Source organism: Solanum pennellii, chromosome 4 (genome assembly GCF_001406875.1).
Source record: "Solanum pennellii chromosome 4, SPENNV200".
Lineage (NCBI taxonomy): Eukaryota > Viridiplantae > Streptophyta > Magnoliopsida > Solanales > Solanaceae > Solanum > Solanum pennellii.
The window spans coordinates 2,523,138-2,542,473 of record NC_028640.1 but is presented as its reverse complement, the minus strand read 5'-3'; the positions used below and the strand labels follow the sequence as shown (position 1 = coordinate 2,542,473).

The 19,336-nt window shown below is 35.3% G+C and overlaps 2 protein-coding genes across 2 annotated transcripts; both read right to left on the bottom strand.

The window, feature by feature from the left end:
- Positions 1 to 227: 227 nt before the first annotated feature.
- Positions 228 to 14,692, bottom strand: LOC107017694 (protein SHORT ROOT IN SALT MEDIUM 1). The gene is made up of 21 exons (XM_015217919.2): positions 14,416 to 14,692; positions 12,576 to 12,776; positions 10,694 to 10,972; positions 9,931 to 10,046; positions 8,962 to 9,684; positions 8,822 to 8,861; positions 8,130 to 8,222; positions 8,002 to 8,057; positions 7,130 to 7,247; positions 6,134 to 6,345; positions 5,992 to 6,055; positions 5,105 to 5,278; positions 3,799 to 3,826; positions 2,601 to 3,691; positions 2,426 to 2,500; positions 2,227 to 2,301; positions 1,773 to 2,120; positions 1,032 to 1,202; positions 912 to 953; positions 757 to 819; positions 228 to 679 (listed from the first exon to the last, which is right to left on the bottom strand). Exons 1-21 carry the CDS (start codon positions 14,485 to 14,487, stop codon positions 593 to 595), a joined length of 4,128 nt encoding a protein of 1,375 aa, XP_015073405.1. The 5' UTR covers positions 14,488 to 14,692; the 3' UTR covers positions 228 to 592.
- Positions 14,693 to 15,990: 1,298 nt separating this feature from the next.
- Positions 15,991 to 18,939, bottom strand: LOC107017283 (gibberellin 2-beta-dioxygenase 8-like). Its single transcript, XM_015217546.2, has 3 exons — positions 18,309 to 18,939; positions 17,243 to 17,564; positions 15,991 to 16,497 (listed from the first exon to the last, which is right to left on the bottom strand). The coding sequence occupies exons 1-3, from the start codon at positions 18,758 to 18,760 to the stop codon at positions 16,267 to 16,269; spliced, it is 1,005 nt and encodes a 334-aa protein (XP_015073032.1). The 5' UTR covers positions 18,761 to 18,939; the 3' UTR covers positions 15,991 to 16,266.
- Positions 18,940 to 19,336: the final 397 nt, after the last annotated feature.

Here is a 19,336-nt window from a genome sequence, read left to right as displayed (position 1 = left end):
TGTGGGAAGAAACGATACAAGTAGTTCTAGGAAAAACGTTGAAAGGAGATTTTCACTAAACAGTTCATCATCTACTATATATACACACGTAAGGAATAACATTTTGACCATATATATAGGGTGATTTACCAACACACTGTGCCTGCACATTCACTCCTACATCGAATACGAAGACTACAAAAACATCTCCATAACCGCGAGACGATGTACCCCAAATAACCCAACCATACAACAACAGAATCATATACCATAACTTAACAAGGAGAAGGGAAGTATGTTTTTACAGACGAATAACATCGTAGAGACGGGCAGATTCTACAACTTCCATCTGCTTGTGTATTGTCTGGCATAGGCTACAGAATATAATCGTCATGTTGGAGATAACCAAGTCGTACACTAAGAACTGAATGCCCACTATGAAAAATACATTGCACAAGCATCAAATATTCTGTAATGATTCGGTTTTAGATTTTTCCTTATTTAATCACTAGCCGATAATTCAAGTCTATTCTAGGGCATCGTTTGTTCACACCATTTAACAATTCATTGAAAAGGCAGCACTGAAATTTGATAATAATCCACTAGCTAAACTTCACAAGTTCATGTCGATCAACTTCTTGTAGAGAATTCGGTCATCTCTCCCGGTGTTGCTCTCTATAAGTGCACTTTGCACAAGTTCCTGGGCGACATGCTTTAATGTCAGCATACATGCAAAGCAACCCATAAAGGTACTAAGGATATACAAAATGAACCTACCTTGACGTCTCTGTGAGAAAGGAATTTCCCCAAGTTGTGGAGGATTAATCTCATATCTTCGACCTGAGAAAGCATACATCGTTGAGTTCCCTACACAACAAGAAGAAAGAGAAAGAGAAAGAGAGAGAGGAATAGGACAAGCTTAGTTTGTTTACCCTAACATATCCCGCCCTGTTTCGGTCAAAGAACCTGAAAGCCTGTTCCAAAGCAAGAAGACATCAGATAGAGAACATAAGAATGAAAAATCGAAATTAAGATGGAAACATGCAACTTACCTGCAAAAGTTCTTTGTTAACCTCAGTTTTAGTATTTTTCTCCACCTTTGTTGACACTTCTTTGCTGCCTGATTCTAGATTTGGCTTTATCTCAGAAGCTTCTTCATCCTTGCCGTTTCCAGACAGTTGACCTCCAGTATCAGCATCAGTTTGCATTTCCTCGGCATTTTCCTACAATCAGACACATGAGATTACAGTAAATACTACATGACATCTAGTCTCTTCATTTCCATACCCTTGCGCAAAACCAACTTCCCGATCAATGGGTTCAAATTATTGTTTGTCCACCTCAATAGGCGGAAACAAAGATACACAATCGTAGTGGCACTACAATCATATTACATAGATCAATGTTTCGCAATGATCTCTTTTATTTCACCGATAAGCTTATAATAATAAAGTAAATATTCACCAATGACAAAAATATACAAGTGTCCTTGTGTAGGCAAAAAAAACTTCTACATAAACTACACTATTGAGACTTAATTGTACCAGAATATCCAAAATATTCTTGAAAGTAGATGCATGGCGTGTTTGGCGTGTTTCTTCATATTGCTAATTTAGTCAAATGATATAAGATTGATAAAAATATATAAGAAACTAAACATACCTACTGAAACTTATATATACCCACAATGTTCTTGCTAAATTAGACCAATACACAGCAAATTTCAAACATAACTAAGTACACAGAAAACCTAAAATAAAATAAATTTTAAGTGGTAGCAAGAGAGATGGAACCTTTGCCTCCTTAGCCTGGCCATCCTGTGGGCTTGTGTCTTGCATTTCTGACTCCTCCTCTGGGTCTTCCTCCGGATCTTCATCCATCTCAGAGTCATTTGCATTTTCATCTGGTTTCACCGTCTCTTCAGCATTATTTAGCAAAATAGCATCTTCCTTGACAGGCAATTTTTCATCTTTCTGATCATGTTTGCCATGTGATACAGTTTTAGTAGATTTGTCATCCTCCCTATGTTCATCTGTCTTCTTTGCACGCTTGGCTGGTTTGTCCTCACTTATCTTCTTGGATGATTCTTCTCGCTGTCTTTTCTGCTGGTTTCGCTTGATCAAAAACTTGGAGCGTAATTTCTATTATAGAAGTAACATAATGGGCAAGTGTTAGAATTTAGATAAGAACTTGCAACAGAAATACCATTTCATAGGGAACTAACTGAATAAAATGACTTGCGCAAACCTGAAGAAAAGTTAAGAGACGAGAAGCCATGTTATAGTAAAGCATTTCATACAGGGATTCTGCAACAAGTGAAAGCTGCAAAAGAAATAAGCAAAAGGTGACGCAATATAATTGAATCAAAAGTACATTAATCAATTCACGGATGATGATTTAGTAAAATCATAGGACAAGTTTGTGATTTCCAGCAAGAAGGGTATACCTCAAATCTTGACTCTTCAATATCCTTATCAGTATAATCCAACAAAGAATCCAATGAAAGAGACAATGATCGCAACTGTAAGCATAGGGACGCAACAACATAGTTATTTCATGCAAACAGTAGGTTAAAACATTTATTCCAACTTGAACAGTCAAGTGAATCTGATTCAACCTACCTTCATATCCTTGCTCCCTTTTGTTTGAAGAAAAAATCCAGGGTGCCGAGGAGGATCTTCACTTCTCTTTTCTTTGATCTCTTTTGTTGATTTGCTCTTCGAAAGGATTTTCTCATCCTGATCCTTCTTTCCTGTTTGTTCTTTGGGGACTTCCTTTCCTTTAAGCTTTAAAAGGTCATCATTTTGAGGACTCTTATGCTTGTCTGCTTCGGATTCTTTCTTGGACCCAGCAAGACTTAACTCCTTGGCCTTTTTTTCTTCTTTAGATTCTTGCTTCACATCAGCTATTTTTGATTTTGTTTTAGGGCTAACCTTCTGTTCTTGGTTGACAACATTCACATTCTCTGCAGTTTCTGCATTATTATCACCCACATTTTTCACCTCACTTTCAGCTTGAACTGATTTCTCCTCTTTCACATCATCATTGAGACTAGCAACACCAGTGGCTCCATTGTTGGTGTCTGTAGTTGCTGCTTTTCGTTTGGGAACCCTCTTAATTATTTTTCTCTTAACTAATTTCTTCACAACAGAATCCTGCTTGATAGAAGTACTATTACCATCAGTTTTACTATTTCCCTTATCTTCCGAAGATTCCACCTCCTTGACACTTTCCACATCAGGAAGTTTCATCCCATCTTCTTTTGGAGTTTTCACCACAGGAACCTTCTTAACAATTTTCTTCCTTATAAAAGTTTTAACTGGAGGGTTAGCAGATGTTCCAACCTGGGGGGAAGCAATCTCTGAGCTCATATTTCCATCCCCAGTTTCTTTAATATCGGCCTTCTCATTCACTTCATCTGTGGTTTCCAAATCTTTCTTATTGGAGATCTTCTGTTTAACAATTCTTTTTATAACTCTCTTCTTAACTATTTTTGCACTACCATCTGTTTCAATAGCAGATGGATTTGGTTCAGCATTATCATTTCCCACCTTACCAGTTTCAAGAGGTTGTTTACTCTCTCCACCTTTTTTCTTAGACCCTTCTTTATCAGCTATACTCTCTTTCAGTTTGCCATCATTCTCCTTCTTGCTTGCTTCTGCAGACTGTCCAGATGCAGAGTTTTTCTCTGACTTGAGACCCCTCTTAGCATCTGTAAGATGCTGATACTCTTCAGTTATTGAATTCCAAAATGAATAAATGAACCAGAACTGATTCTAAGGTAAATAAACTGATGCAACAAAATTTCAGATATCTTACCTTTCAGGATTTTCTTCTCACCGGATTTCTAGATCAAACAAATAATTTAATAGGTCAGCAAGCAAAACCATTAATGTACCATCTAAGACTAAAGTAAATGAAAAGGACACATAAAAGTAAACTAGAAACAAAAATACTAACACTCTGTCCCAAAAGAACTGGATATTGCTATTATGGAAATCAATGAGTTTATCCTTTAGTTTATGATTGTTCTCAAACATATGTGTGTGTGTGTGTTTAACTACGAGAAATTGTGATATTTAGTATTTCTATGCAGTTTCAAACTATTTAAACAGTTTTCAAAAAAAAAATATTACATTAAAATTATGTGTTGAACATGGGTGCTCTGACAATTGCATTCTTTTTGGACGAAGTAGAGAGGAAGATGAAGGGAGGAAGTTTTAAAATGGCAATTCAGCAGAGAAAGGACATACAGACTTAGAGAGTGGGAGAAACTGACTAGAAAAAGAAAGGAGACCCCCTTGGTGTAAGAAGCATGAGGGACCAAATAACAGCTCAGTGGCCAAATGGCTGTGGAGGTTCAGCTTCAGCAAGGAGGAAAATTTCTCAGTGGATAAAGGTGATGGAGGAGCAATTGACATTCTGTAACTGAAAACCCCCTACAGCTGCTATATACCTAACATGTGACTACAGTCACAAGTCACAACAAGACACAAGTAGGGAAAAGCCAAGAGCAACCACATGTTGGAAAAGAAACAGATTCGAGAAATAAAGCATCCAACAAAGTGCAGTGTTTGGTTGGAGGCACATATTCCTGTCTGACTCAGTACAACTTATAAAAGTAGAGGTGTATTGCAATTGCGACAGATAACATTAGTAAAGAAAGGCCACAAAGATGCTAGTTCTCTCTCTCTCTCTCTCTGATAAGGATCCAGGTATTATGTATGTACTTAAATGTATAGTGGATCAGTGGTGCATGCCAGAAACTACAAAAGATTCACTCTTCCAGTGGCACAGACGAATATCAATCTGAAGCCATTTGATGGGCAGTTTAGGAGTTAAGAGACACAAAAGGGTCTTTGTTGGAAGGAGAGTTGATGAGGATCAAGTTATTCACTGTCTAGCTCTTTGATGTCAGTTACAGGACATAAATGGAGAGACAATTGATAGATCTTCTCAATTCATTACCCCGTTTTTTCCTTTTGTAAGGCCCATCGGCTTGGTGTCATATAAAGCAACATATTACCTTTCTTAATAAAACAAATGGAGCATATTCATCAAAACTTATAGAGAGAATTTTTCGTTGAAGGTACAAAAAATGTACTAGTACTTTAAGCAAGCAGACCTCTTTACTCAGAGCAAGTTCCTTTTCTCTCTCCGCAATATCCTTTTTTTTAGTAAACCAGTGCTCACGCCATGATTCTAATGAAGGGAGGCATTCAGATAAGTCTGGGACGAAGTAAACAGTGACTTCTTTATGACTGAACCGCCCATCCTTGCCAACTCTTTCATAGTGTATCTGCCAAGCATCAAAAAATAAGTTATCCTCAATACTGTATAAATTTAGTAGCGAGCAATTTCTAAGCTTTTGTGATTCAGATCAGAAAACTATTTCTTGGCTTGATTTCGCCACCTACACTTCTTGGAAAATACAAAACATTTTTTTATGATATGAGCCATCTCAATAGCATGGACCGCAGAAGGGAAAAGGGAAGCTAATGAACTAAAAATGTAATGAAACTTAAAGTTGACAAAAAACTACTACAACATGGTCCAAACTCTTCCAGTGGTTGGGTATAGAAAGACAAATGTTGACTTGGACAGAAGAATTAGAGTGGGCACATAACCATGCACAAGGCAATGGAGCAGCTAATGCTATCAACAAAATGAGACCTTGGCTGACTGTGTCTACTATGTGTGTATAGAGAGGAATAGTTATGTGTTCAAGGCAATTATAAGCAAATCCCAGAAGGTAATCAGGAAGATAACCCAAGAGGTAGTGTTCAGAGGATCATATCACGCATAATTAACAGGAGGCCCTCTTAAGATTAAAATTTTACCCCTGAGAATAGCTAGGTTGAAAGTTAGGCACAATTTGTAATAGTTGAGAGGTAATATTGTTTTGATGCTTGCTGCATTTGGTGGTTGTACCATTGCATTGTTTTAATATTGTTTTAAATACGCAAGGTAGAATAAATTGAGGGCAGAGATACCCCTACAGGCAGATATTACCTCAAGAAAACGGTTCCACTGCTGGCAGTTCTTTAAATCAAGATGAGCTATGTCCTTTGCATGTCTAATAGCAAGAGCTTTATCAGTAGGGTTAGTGAAAAAAATCGTAAATCACAATAGTAGAGGAACGTGATTGACAAACCTAAGAGCTGTCTGAATCAAAGCGGAGTCATCACATGATGGATCACCACCATCAACACTATCCCACTGCCCCCCTACAGTCATCAAAGAATTTTCCAGCTTAAGAACCGCAAACCTAAGCATATTGCACATGTGAGGTATTCGGTCATCATAATTTCGATCGGATGATAACTCTTCCAGAGAATTTCTGCTGAGCCCACTCATCAGAATCATCTATATATAAATAAATAAAAATGACAACTATTAGAAATATTTTAGCACAATGTAGAGAGAGAGAGTGCATTGGGATAAGAAGGTACATATAATGATGGAAGAAACACCATTGCATAAATACTGTGCTTCCACTATAACATTAGAAAATACAAAACCAACTTGCTAGTCATCTTTGAACATATAGCATATAGAAGATAGAAGGCAGCAATGGAAGAGAAAATCAGTGCAGGAGTTCTAATTTCACGAGGTCTATGCTTTGCAATCTAATCAAGTTGAACAAAGTCTGTTTAGGAGCATTAATACTGGCAACAATAAGGAGCAAGGGAAATTTTGAACTATTGCAATTATCACCAATAGTAAAAGTTGACCAAATGCAATTATCACATCTTTCTTCCTCTTAAAATTCCACAATTAAGACAACCAATTTACTCTCAAAGATACCCAAAACTCAGGAGTACAGATGGTTAATTGTAATATAACAACCATGAACCAGAAACACTCACCACTTCAGTTATGATTCTCTTCAGCGAAGTTTTAAAACAAAAGCAAGAAAAGAGGACACCTATTCTCTGATGATAAAACTAACAAACTTCTGTGTCATTGACATTGAAATCCCAGAACAGTTCCCCACCATTAACTTCTACTGGTTCTTATATGTGTTATATCTGACCACCACTTATAATATCCTGATAGCATCTCAAACAAATGCTAACTTAAGAATTATCAGAGGCAAGGAAGAGGAAAGGACAGGTTCTAAAGCAATTTGTATATCTTCATAAAAAACCTTAGCATTCCATATAGTCATTCCAGGTTCTGATTTTTCAGGTTCACCAGCAGACGGTTTCGATGACAGCCGTTTCAGCGCTGTTGCAGCCTCTCCTTCAACAAAATCATGCTCAAAACTGTTCCATCATGAAAAGGGTGAGAGTGTCATACCAGCTATCATCTTACAGATTCCAAAGAGTGAAAACTACATATCTACCAATTAATTTTTTGAGAAAACAAAAGAGAATGCCTAGGAGGGACGGCAATGGGGAGGGGCGGTTTTAAGGTTGTGCAGGGCGGGGGCAGATGTTGGGCAGGGGCGGGGGCGGATGTTGGGCGGGTTGAAGTAATTAATGCAGAGCAGGGCAGGGAGAGTTGCGGGTCTATGCAGTTTTATGTGGGTTCAAACTTAATTTTAATTTTTTACATTTAATAAGAGTGATAGAGCACCCTTCAAGAGTAAGAATACACAGATCTCATGACAAATTCATTGTTTTTTATTCTAACTAATATCAATTGAAAGTTTCTTGAGTTATTAAGATATTCAAGATTGTAAATGAAAATGGTTCAATCAAAACTAATACAGTTTCTTACATGCTTCCCAGTTGACCTCAAAAATAAATTTTAAGTGATTATCTATTAAATTTATTTTTGGTATCAAACTTAATTAGAAAAGGAAAATATTGAAAAATATTTATAGGGGGAGGTTCATGCAGGGCGGGGGGGATGGGTTGAAAACGAGGAATAGATCATTTCAAAAATCATTGAGAGACTTAATATTCTTTTGAAAATCAGATGTTCCAATACCAAATAGAATGCTATAGTGCGAAATAACAGAAATAGAATACGAAATAAATAAACATAAAAGGGAAGGATATCACAACTTATTACCTGACAGGAGTATGAAAAGAAAGCTTAAGATTCCCTTTTGGCCAATTTACAACTACCTACAGCAAAACAAAATGTGATGTCACGTGACATTGTCAAATAAAATTAGCTGAATGAAAGAAAAGGCAAACCTTTGAGCATTCTGGAGATATGAAAAGCCTAGGATACCGCCTATCCAGTGAGAGATAATCCCTCTCAATTTCAACCAAACTGGATGAATAAACCTGCAAAAAACAACAATAAATGCATAAGAATGGTAATCATTAGATATCCTTGTTGAATAATTGAAGAGTCTTTCAAGTCCCAAAATTCAACCATTCAAATAAAGGCAGCTTAAAAATTATATAAAAAGAGAGACAACTATCATCCCAAAAAAGATAACGATGACAAGTTCTGATGGTACAGAAAAGGATCAACAGTCTCCAGGATCCAAGGAGGAACAGAGACAACACCACAATTCTTTGCAGAAACTACATGTCTTGAGCATCAAGGACAGCAACATCCGGAGGAAAGATGAAAGAGAGTATAGGAGACCAGCAAGAAGATAAAAGAAAAGGAGGAACAAAATATCTAACACTGACGAAGGTTCAAAATAAGAGCTTGTTGCAAGACATGATAATTGAAAAAGCCAATAGCGCAATTGTGTTGGATAGGGAACAAAGGATATTTTTAGAAATGAGTAACTTGATTAGTCTCTGTCCATGAAATATGGTTATCAAGAAGTTGAAAGTACTAAGAGGTCCTCACAACACTTCATTCCCACATGGAAAGCAGAACCACGTAGAGGGATAATAACGATTCAAGCACTAGGCTCTTGTTTTACCTTGCAGAAATACTCTCTCCTTTTAACAGGTGAATGACGCCTTCAGCATGACAGAACACCAAGTTAGTTACAAATGCTGCAATATATAGCAGCTGCTAAACACACACAACCATAGAAGGACAAAACCAAATAAAATCCACCTATTCAAAGCTTCAGGACGTGGAGATTCTCGTCGTGTAGATCTACTGTCCTTACTTAAAGAGGGACCTCGTCGGTCCCTGGAACTCCTGGGAGGTGTTCGGTCATGCTTTGTTTCAGCTCCACGTTTGGGCTCATGATCTTTCTCCTTCTCCTTACGTTCCAAAGCACGTTCACGATCACGCTCTCTTTGTCGCTGCCGTTCTCGTTCTCGTTCTCTTTCCCGTTCTCTTTCTCGTTCTCGCTCCCGTTCCCGCTCCCGATCTCGTTCCCGTTCCCTTTCTCGTTCTTTCGCCCTTTCTCGATCTTTCTCTCGCTCGCGTGAAGAGTGTCGATCTTTCTCCCTTCGTTCAAGCTCCCGAGAGTAGACAACCCTGTCATCCTTATAATCATCTAACCTTGAGTGACCAGCACGTGTCAACACACTGCTAGGATAGTCAGAGTCAACGGAAGTTGCATGAAGTCCCTTCCCTATCCCATAGTCTCTACCTGGAGGCAGGCTCACTCCATAACCAGGATTAATAGAACTTTGAACATACATGACATCCTCAACAGCTCTTTGCGGTGCGGCGCCTAGGATAGAAGGAGCATGTTGCCCAGGAAGTAATGATCCAGGTAACGTTGATAAAGTGCGAGGATCCGAGTCGATTCTGCTACTATAAGATATGGGATCTTGGGCTGCAAGACGAACAGCGGCACTCCTTGCAGCAAGATATTCAGCTTGTCTGCCAGAAATTTGTTGCTACTTAGTGCAATAGGACATATAGCTCCATGTAAGAAGTTGGGCACAGGATGTGTACAGATATAAGATATCACTCACAGGAAGTATATCACTCCTATTAACATGTTAGAGCCAGGTATAGATACTGATCATGCAAGGGAGAATACAATTAAACACAACCAATCAAGTGGTTATAAAGAACATTTTTCTATTACATCACACAATTTTGAGATAGAACTAGAGTACATACCTAGATCCTCCATCAACGGATGCAGATTGCAATGCCTGAGACTTCAGTATTTGCTCTTGTCGCATTTTCTCTTGTCGTAATAAAGATACATGATCCATATGTTCATATCTTTCAGCCTAACAATGGGGGAAAACATAGTAGACATTAAGAAAAAGGTCATAGAAAGAAATAAATTATTTAACCGGGACACAGACAAGTAAATTGTGCCTAAACAACGACAAGAAGCAGTTTTCCTCTTCAAACCTCCAGAACATTTAACCTCATTATACAAACTGGAAATTTTTACTGAAAGATTCAAACCAAACCAATTATTGCATTTTATTAGTATTATTACTTCAATATTTACCATCCTAAAATAAACTACCCACTTCTATGATTCCATTCACTACACATATTGTTACACCAATCCCCCCCCCCCTCTTTTTTTCCATTCCATTCTAAAGGGGCTATCTTGTCTAGGATGGACTATGAACTTCTCTCTTATCCACCAGCTCCTTTGTATTCTGGTTTAGTTAATCTCCAAGGAATTGTAACAGGTAGAAGTTTGGGTAACTCAAACTTCCCATTGCTCATTCAGAATTTCTATTTTTTTAAAAAATTGGTAACTATTGTATATATTTATACAAGGGAACAATCACAATCCATATTATGACCATTGATGGTATTGCGATCTCATGTATAGGTGCTCATGGTGTGTCCAGGGTGATGGTAACAGGCAAAAGAGTTCCTGAAAAAGGTAGAAGGCCTAGTGTAGAAACCACACCTGATGCTTATTACCAAAAGAAATTGAATCAGAATATCGACTGGGTTGTTCACTTGTCAAATCTCTCCCCGCATAAGAGTTGTGTCGTTCACCATATCGTCTATCAAGGGTTGGATAATCAGAAACCCTATCAGTGTATTGTTGTTCAGCTTTATGACCATATCCATGGCTGGATGATGAAATGTAGTCACCTGCTGTGAACTTTGGCGAATCCACACCAAAGCCGCTACGGCTTTCCAAAGCTGATGATCCAGATCCTTTTCCACCAATAGTGGGCATCTGCATATGAAAGAGATGTAGAGAGACAAGCTTTTATACCCATGAACAGAAAATTAAACAGTTGATAATGCAAAAGGCTTAACTGAAACACACAAAAAGCGACACACACACACAATGCAAGCATTAATAAATTAAACGTGGTAGAAGTTTTTTAAACCCAATCCTTGAAATTGGTGGAAAAAGAAAGCACACTTCAGAAAATTTTGTAGAACATCCCACTGGTGAAACAAGTCCATGAGATGGTCAAATCTATGGACAATGCAACACAGGCTATACCAAAAGCAGTATGCGCATGCAGCGATTTGTTTACAGATACACACATCTACAGACATTCAAGGCATGCACTGGCTAGTGGTGAACAATGAGGATTTTTTTGGCAACAACCATGCAAAAAAAGAAGCTACATGCTCAAGGGTGAGATTATCTTCCAAATGGTTTAACTCTAAAATGCAACACGGCAATATTGCAGAGAAAAATATCACATTTCTTGGCATGCCAACTGGTAAAACCTTTAACATCAACATCCAATTGTGCGAAAATAGACAAAAAAATTCAGCTACTCTAGTAGCACAACAGCTTTACCACTACTGTGAGCATTTGCAAATATATGCAAACAGAAACAACCGACATATTAAACTCGTTCAAACAACAAAACAAGGAACCAGATAAAATTCAAGCAGGTCAAAGTTTGGATTAATTGAGTACTATGAGAAGGAATTTCCTCCCTCATGATGATAGAAGAATTACATTTCGTCTGGCCAAGCTTCATCAAAAGTGCCTTTTTTATAAAAAAAAATGCCTTTTCAAAGTTGAGGTGTTTGGTCAAGCTTTTAGGACTTAAGTTGTTTTCTGAGAAACTAAGCCTGTTAGGATTGACTTATTTTAGGCGCTTTTAAGCATTTTTATAGTGTTTGGCTAGAATGAAAAAGTGCTTTTGAACACTTGCCTTAAAGCTAAAATCACAAAAATAAGCCTAAAAACAATAGTTAGGATTTCCTAACTCATGACTAGTGTTGATGAGTCATAAGCTATAAGTCCATCCAAACAGTCTCTAAAAGTAGCTTCTACCCAAAGTACTTTTTTGAAAAGCACTTTTGAGAGTATAAACTAAGAAGCTAAGTTGTACGGACTCTTCCCTTTTGATGTCCCACACCACCGACCGATTCTCCAAAAAATACTTTTGAACAACACAACACACACCCATTGACATTTTTGAAAAGTCCGAGCAACATAGCTTAGAAGCACATTTTAAATGAGTAGACCAAACATATGTTACCATCTCAAAAAAAAAAATAAAAAATTGGACCAAACATTAATTGCTGCCCAAAAGTGCTTTTCAGATTGATTAGTCAAGAACAAACTGTTTCTCACCAAAAATACTTTTGAAAAGCACTTCTCAAAATAAGCTAATTTTAAAAGCTTGGGCAAACAAGCTATTAGTCTCACATCAAGTCCACATCACAAGAAACACATGGTCACCCTCCTTCAAATATAACACCAGAATTTGTACCGCTTGTGGCAATATTTCATTCTTCAGACAGTTACGGCAATAGATCACATATCATACAAATAGAATATATACAGTGCAGAAGAATCTGCTGACCTGCTGAGCAGTTGAACCATACACAGAGCTGTATTGCCCACCATAATTAGGCGCTGTTGATGGATGATGACTGTGACTTGTGTAAGAATTCATTTCTGCATCTTGGGGGGTTCCTAACATCGAAGAATGTCGTGAACCTGTAGGTAGCTGAGAGGACCTCTCAGGCCCTCCGGCAGAACTCTCGGAGTAACCATGTCCCAACTAGATGAACAGAGGAAGTGATACAAAATTACAAGCATGAACATAGTACACAAAACTATAAAATAGAAGAGTTTTGTCATTCATAAATGTTTATCAAGAGCTACTTTAGAATGAATTTATGCACCCATGGTATACGGAAAAAGCTATCCAAGAATAAAAGCTAGTTCATAACACAACGTACTACAGCTGAGAATCCTTATTATTGCCAGCACCTGATCTGCAAGTCGAAAAATTAGACCGACTACAATTTGACTCTCATGATCACTATTTACACACTCAATACTCCTGCCTATCTCATTTCTCATCTGATATACGGCAATATCATTGTTTGAATCATCACTTGGTCTTTACTGTTACAGTCTCAACTAAATACAGTCATGGAACCACCTATATTTCTACTTTTGCACTGTTGGTTCAGAGTTCGTCCAAGGCAATGAACAATAGCTCCGGCATTAGCAATTTACAATTACAAACTCAATGCTGATATAGCAAAGGAAATAGCACAGCAAAATGAAAGGATCCACAGAGCAGGAGCGGACAGTGTCGAGAATGGGTTCCCAGGAATGCATAGCTTTTACACGGTCCTTGTATTTATATTGAGAAATTCATTAAAATTTGTAGTAAATTTAGATGGTTTTTGCTGTTTCCTTATCTGAAATGCTCTGAAATGTGTTTCATAGAGCCGAGGGTCTACCGGAAACAACTTCTCTACCTCCAGGGTAAGGGTAGAGGTAAGTTCTGTGTACACTTTGTGGGATTACACTAGGTTTGTTGTTGTTGTTGTATTAAATTTAGACAGAACCCAATACCAAGAAGGTTGTTGGTTCCGAACATACTTCCAGACCATTGTTGGATTCTAGCTACTGTCTAAAATTCAATTATTGCATTTAAATAGGTTAAAATTGGGAAGTGAAAGTCTGCATAATCACGAATTTTTTCAAGGCCCAAGCCACTTCAGATTCATCTCTAGTTCTCCTTCACTAAGTTCGCCTTCATGTCCAGAAATATTTAGAATTCTAATGGTAACTTTTATATCAATATATTGTGTTTGAGTAGTTGGTTACCTTTTAAATATTACATGTATATTGAATATGAGTACCGTTTCTTTGTACTATAATTATTTTTTTTATTATATGCTAATTTGAGATTACTGAAATCGGTGATTAACTCAACTGACGGGGATTAAATTTTAATAATTGCTTTTTTATTGTGTACATGTATGACACATAAGTCTAACTCAACCCCAAAAACAAGCTCGCGAGTGGAACATTACCCAAGTCCATATAATCGTCAATTCTCCAACCAATGTGGAACTCTAACACACTTAACACCCCTTACGGGCCAGACCCCAAATGATAATGAACCTGACTATGATACAACGCAAAGATATGACCCCTAAACTTAACTCAACCTTAAAAATTAGTATACACAAGTGTGAGATTAAGATAACATACAATTCAACTTTGACAAACTCAAATCAGCCTTTTGGATTAAAATGAGTTCTCAATTCTCATTTCTCATAACTAAATTGATTGAATAAATTTCAATTGCAACACCACACTAATCACACTACAACAACAACAACAACAACAACAAAAGTATAACACATAACAAAACAAGGAAAAAACAAAATACTCACATTTTGGCCGTAGCTTGGTTGCGAAGAGTAGGATTGTTGTCCATACATATTACTTCCTCGAGAAGGATACATCTTCGACCACCAAAAACCCTAACAACTAAAATTAAACAAAACTGTAAAAGATACAGCTATTTAAAGACTCGCAACATCAAATAACTGAGCTATTTTCCTTTCTTATAGCGCCGGCGAATTAGAAGAAGAAGGACGCCGCTGCGTACGGCGGAGCTGCGGCGGAATTTGAGGTTTTCTTTTATTAATATAACTGTAAAAAAGATTGGGGAAAAAAGCCCTACTGATATTTATTTGTCAAAAATAATAATAATAATATTTGATAATTTGCTGCTTCGCGGGTGCCGGGAGATATTTGCAACCGGATGATCTGGCCGTTAATTATGTTGACTTTATATACACAATTTGTTGACTTCAGAACCACAATGTAATGGAGTAGTAAACATGAATGACAATAATATGTTTTGAGTACTATTTATTTGGTGAAGGTTCTCGTCTTCGTGTAAATAAAATAATGACTAACGAAAAAATGATTATGTTAATTTATGTAATCATATTCTATTTCAATTTTACCGTATTTTAATTTTTATTTTTATTAAAGATTTGGGGCGAAGGAACTGGTCATCTCCTTTCTTATTTCTATATCGCTGTGGAGTATGTAAGTAGCAGCTTCGATGATCTAAGCAAGGTGTGAACCTTTTAGCGTCATCAAAGATATGTTCAAAGTTGGAAATTACCCATATTAGCTTTGTTGATAATATTTTACAATTTTCGGAAAAGTGACGTTTTCTCTACGATGACCTTGCATAAATATTTTGAGGATTTTTCTAAAGCCTCTGGACTATAAACTAGTTTGGAAAAAAGTTTTATATATTGGAAAATGGTTCATTCTATAAAATAATATGAAAAATTAATACAAACATGATTGATAACAGCTTTATTAATACGTTATATTCATCGACATTCTTTCTAACTCTGACAAAAACCCTTAAGTAAACAAGGACTAATTGATTTAACATTGAATTACCAATTAATGCGAAGATCATCGTTTCTAGTTAGTCACTTTAGTGCTTTGCGGAACTGCGATAGTAAATTTTAGTGTATATAGTTGTGTATATTTTTTGTTAACTATAGCAAGATGTTATGCCGGAGTAAATAACTATAAGTAAGCACTTCAATTTTGAAGAGTACACGTCTTGACACCTCAACTCAGTCTCAACTGGAAACTTACCACTCCAACTCGTATTCTATTGTGTCTTGTGAACACCATGTGCTGACATAGCACAAAAAAATTGAAGCTAGATGATTAATTTGTAAGTTAGAGTATTCGATTGACAGAATAAAAATGATTTGAGGTGTTAAGATGTACATATACAAAGTTGAAGTGTTCATCTGTGAGCTAAAATTAGATCGAGTGAATGCATATGTATTGTGTCTTTCAAAAATATACATGATGTAGTGATTCTAGGAATATAAACGACACGAACAATTTAAATGACAAAACTTAACTCAGATCTTCATTCATCAAAATGAAAATAATAATAAAACGAATAAATCTAATATATATAAAAATGAAATTAAACAAAATCTTTTTTTCAATCAACTCCCTCAAATTTGAGGGTTTCTTTCGAGATCGAAGACCAATGAGTAATCTTAAAATTCGTATTTCATGAAAGAAATTATATTCTTAGACCTTAGTACAATATCAATATAATGTATATTCATTATCAGAAAATCAATAATTTTCAATGAAATCCATTAAAATTTGATTTGTCACTAAAATTTTCAAAAATTATTGATTTTCTGATAGTGATTTGTTTAGTTGTTTGTATGTGGTAAATGCTATTGAAGAAACCTTGAGAGGCCTACTTTGTGACCAATAAATTTGACATCTTGTTGAATTTGATATCTATATTCACCAAAAGTGAATTTCTTATAAATAGAGGGTTCTTTGTAGCTTCGAATCATAAAATCATAAGAAGGGCAAAGAAAATAAGCTATTGAGAACCTCTCCTTCTTTCCATTTGCCATCACTTTGTGTTCCACACTTTTGTATACATCATTGCTCCAAGCCTGTATTTATTTTAACATAGTAATTAATTCGCGTTTGAACATAAAAATTGAAATTCGTAGAACGTCAAAAAAATATGTGATTAATCTTTTATTTTCGAAAGAAATGAAAGAATTTCTTGCAAAATGTACAAAACCCCATTCATTATTTCTACCTTATGGATGGTTAGAACTTCATTTGGATTTTGAATCTTATTATGTCAAAACATATATAAACTTCTCGAGATAAAAATAAAAATTTTATTTTTTAAATAACGATGACGTTTAAACCAGCTTGAAACTATTATAGCAATAAAATGTAAAAACTTGTCAATGGCTTAGGGGATTATCTACCAATCAAACAAATTAGTTCATAGTAAAAAAATAATAATAAACACACATAGTTAGCTCTTTTTTTTTTAATTATTTGGCTTATATTATTTAAATGATGACAAGACCATGAGCAATTGGAGACAAAAAGTTGGTGAAAAAGAAATTAGAATTTTTGGACATTGATTTCACCATTTCTTGACCAATCAAAGACAATTATAAACTAATTGCACTTTTGATTAATTATTTTATACTAATGACATAGTTCTCAAATATTAAAAAGTTGTATAAAATTGATAATCAAATAAAAGTGAAAAAACATATATGCGGCTAAAACTCTTCAAATATATTATCGCACTAATATCAAATCATTATTATTAAAAAAAATGACATTTTAAAAAAAATTAAACAGCAAAGACCGAATAATAAAAGAACATACCTGAAAAAGATCTCCGATGTTTACAATAAGTGCATTTTGATTAGGCTTAACAGCAACCCATTTGGAATCTTTTATTAATTGAAGTCCACCAACTTCATCTTGATGAAGTATAGTTAAGAAATCACTATCTGTATGTGGCACTAATCCAAATATTTCTTGTGATAATTGACATGATGGATAGTGATTTAACCTAAGAAAACATGAATTTTCATTGCAAATTTCTCCAATTTCACTATCTTTGTGGTTTAATTTCTTCACAAGAACACTAGCAAGTGATTTGGCTAAATCTTGCATTGAAGTTGCATATTCCACCATGACATCCCTACAAAAAAAAAAGTTCGAATTTAAGTTACGTACACTAATAAACAGACTATCATAAAATCCCTAATTTTCAATAGACATTCTGTCCAAAACCATCAAAAGTGTTACTGACAAAACAATTCTCGATAGATCCCATTTGGAATCTCTCTAAGAAGTTAAAGACAATAATGTTGTAATAACATATTAGCTAGCTCTTTGTAACAGACTTATTATATGTCATACATGTATACGTTTTGAACTAAAGCTATTGAGTTTTGTTGTATCCGTACGCTATATTGTGTATCAATTCTAATTTCAACTTGCCTAATTTATTCTTAATTTTGAATTCGCCTTTATACGTAAATCTCTTTTTCAAAAATTCATCGACCTAGACGTATAAATTAAAAAAACCTATCTATTTAATTATGTCATATACACCTTTTTATATAAAAGAAAGTAAATTAACACCATTAATAAAGTCATATTTACATGTTATATCAGATAATATGTAAACTGTCTTATTCTGTAGATATCTTTTGAATAACCTGACGCTCTGTTATTTTTTTAATATTAGCAAGTTTATATATGTAACTAAAACTATATAATAGTATTAACACCATTAATAAAGTCATATTTACATGTTATACCAGATAATATGTAAATTGTCTTACTATGTAGATAACTTTTGAATAACCTGACGCTCTGTTATTTTTTTTAATATTAGCAAGTTTATATATGTAACTAAAACTATATAATAGCATAGTACCTTAAAGTTGTGAACTCTCCATAAGAAGCAGTTTCTGAAATTTTTGTCAAAGGGATATGAAAAGCTTCTGACCAATTAAATTGTTTTGGACAAGTAGCTGTTGAATTTCCCCATCTATATGAATTATTTAATAATCCACAATTAGCTTTCATTTCAAATGGTGCTTTAAACAATTTCATTTGTTCATTCCTCATTTTTCTTAGCAACTCAAGGCTCACACCATGATTCACAACTTGAAAAAAACCCCATTCAGAAGAAGCCTTAGCTATCGCGTTTTCACATCTGATCGCTTCTCTCTCATCTCCACTTTTTAAACCGTTCAAGTCTATCATCGGAAGTTCCAACTCTTCCATCACGAGAACTTCATTGTTTGAGCAGACGCGATTACTCTGTAGTCGCGACAACTTTGAGTAATCATGTAGGAGAGGAGGATTCCAAGACTCTATCATCATATTGTGATCAAATTAAACAAGAAAATATGAGAGATGAAGAAGAGTTTGGGATAAAGAGTGTATACATGATGTATTTATATGGTTTTTAAATGTATAAAGTGGGGAGGAAAAAGAAAGGAATGTGACAAAATAACACCATGTGGGGGGGAAAAAACAAGAGGAAATTAAACCATTTTAATTCATGACAATTGTCACAATAAGAATGTATCTCTATTTTTTTATGCATGACAATTGTCAATGACAATGTATCTTCTTGAAATGGGCCTTTTTTCTTTTTATATATAGCTATGTTATTCGATGTTAAATCTGATTACATGTATCTTGATTAATTTTACGAGATTTTGATAGTTTTTATCATCAGAACAAGTACATGTCGACTACTTGTTTACTAATAAATACGGAGAATTCATCTAGTGTTTTGCTTTTATTTCGGATTTAAATGAAATTGGACTATTTTTATTATTATTATTATTATATATGACTAATTATAATAAACATTTTGAAATCATTTTAAAATTATTTTCTTTAGTTTGAGAGACACTTTTTTTTTCCCAAGATAATTGGAGTCAAGAAAAG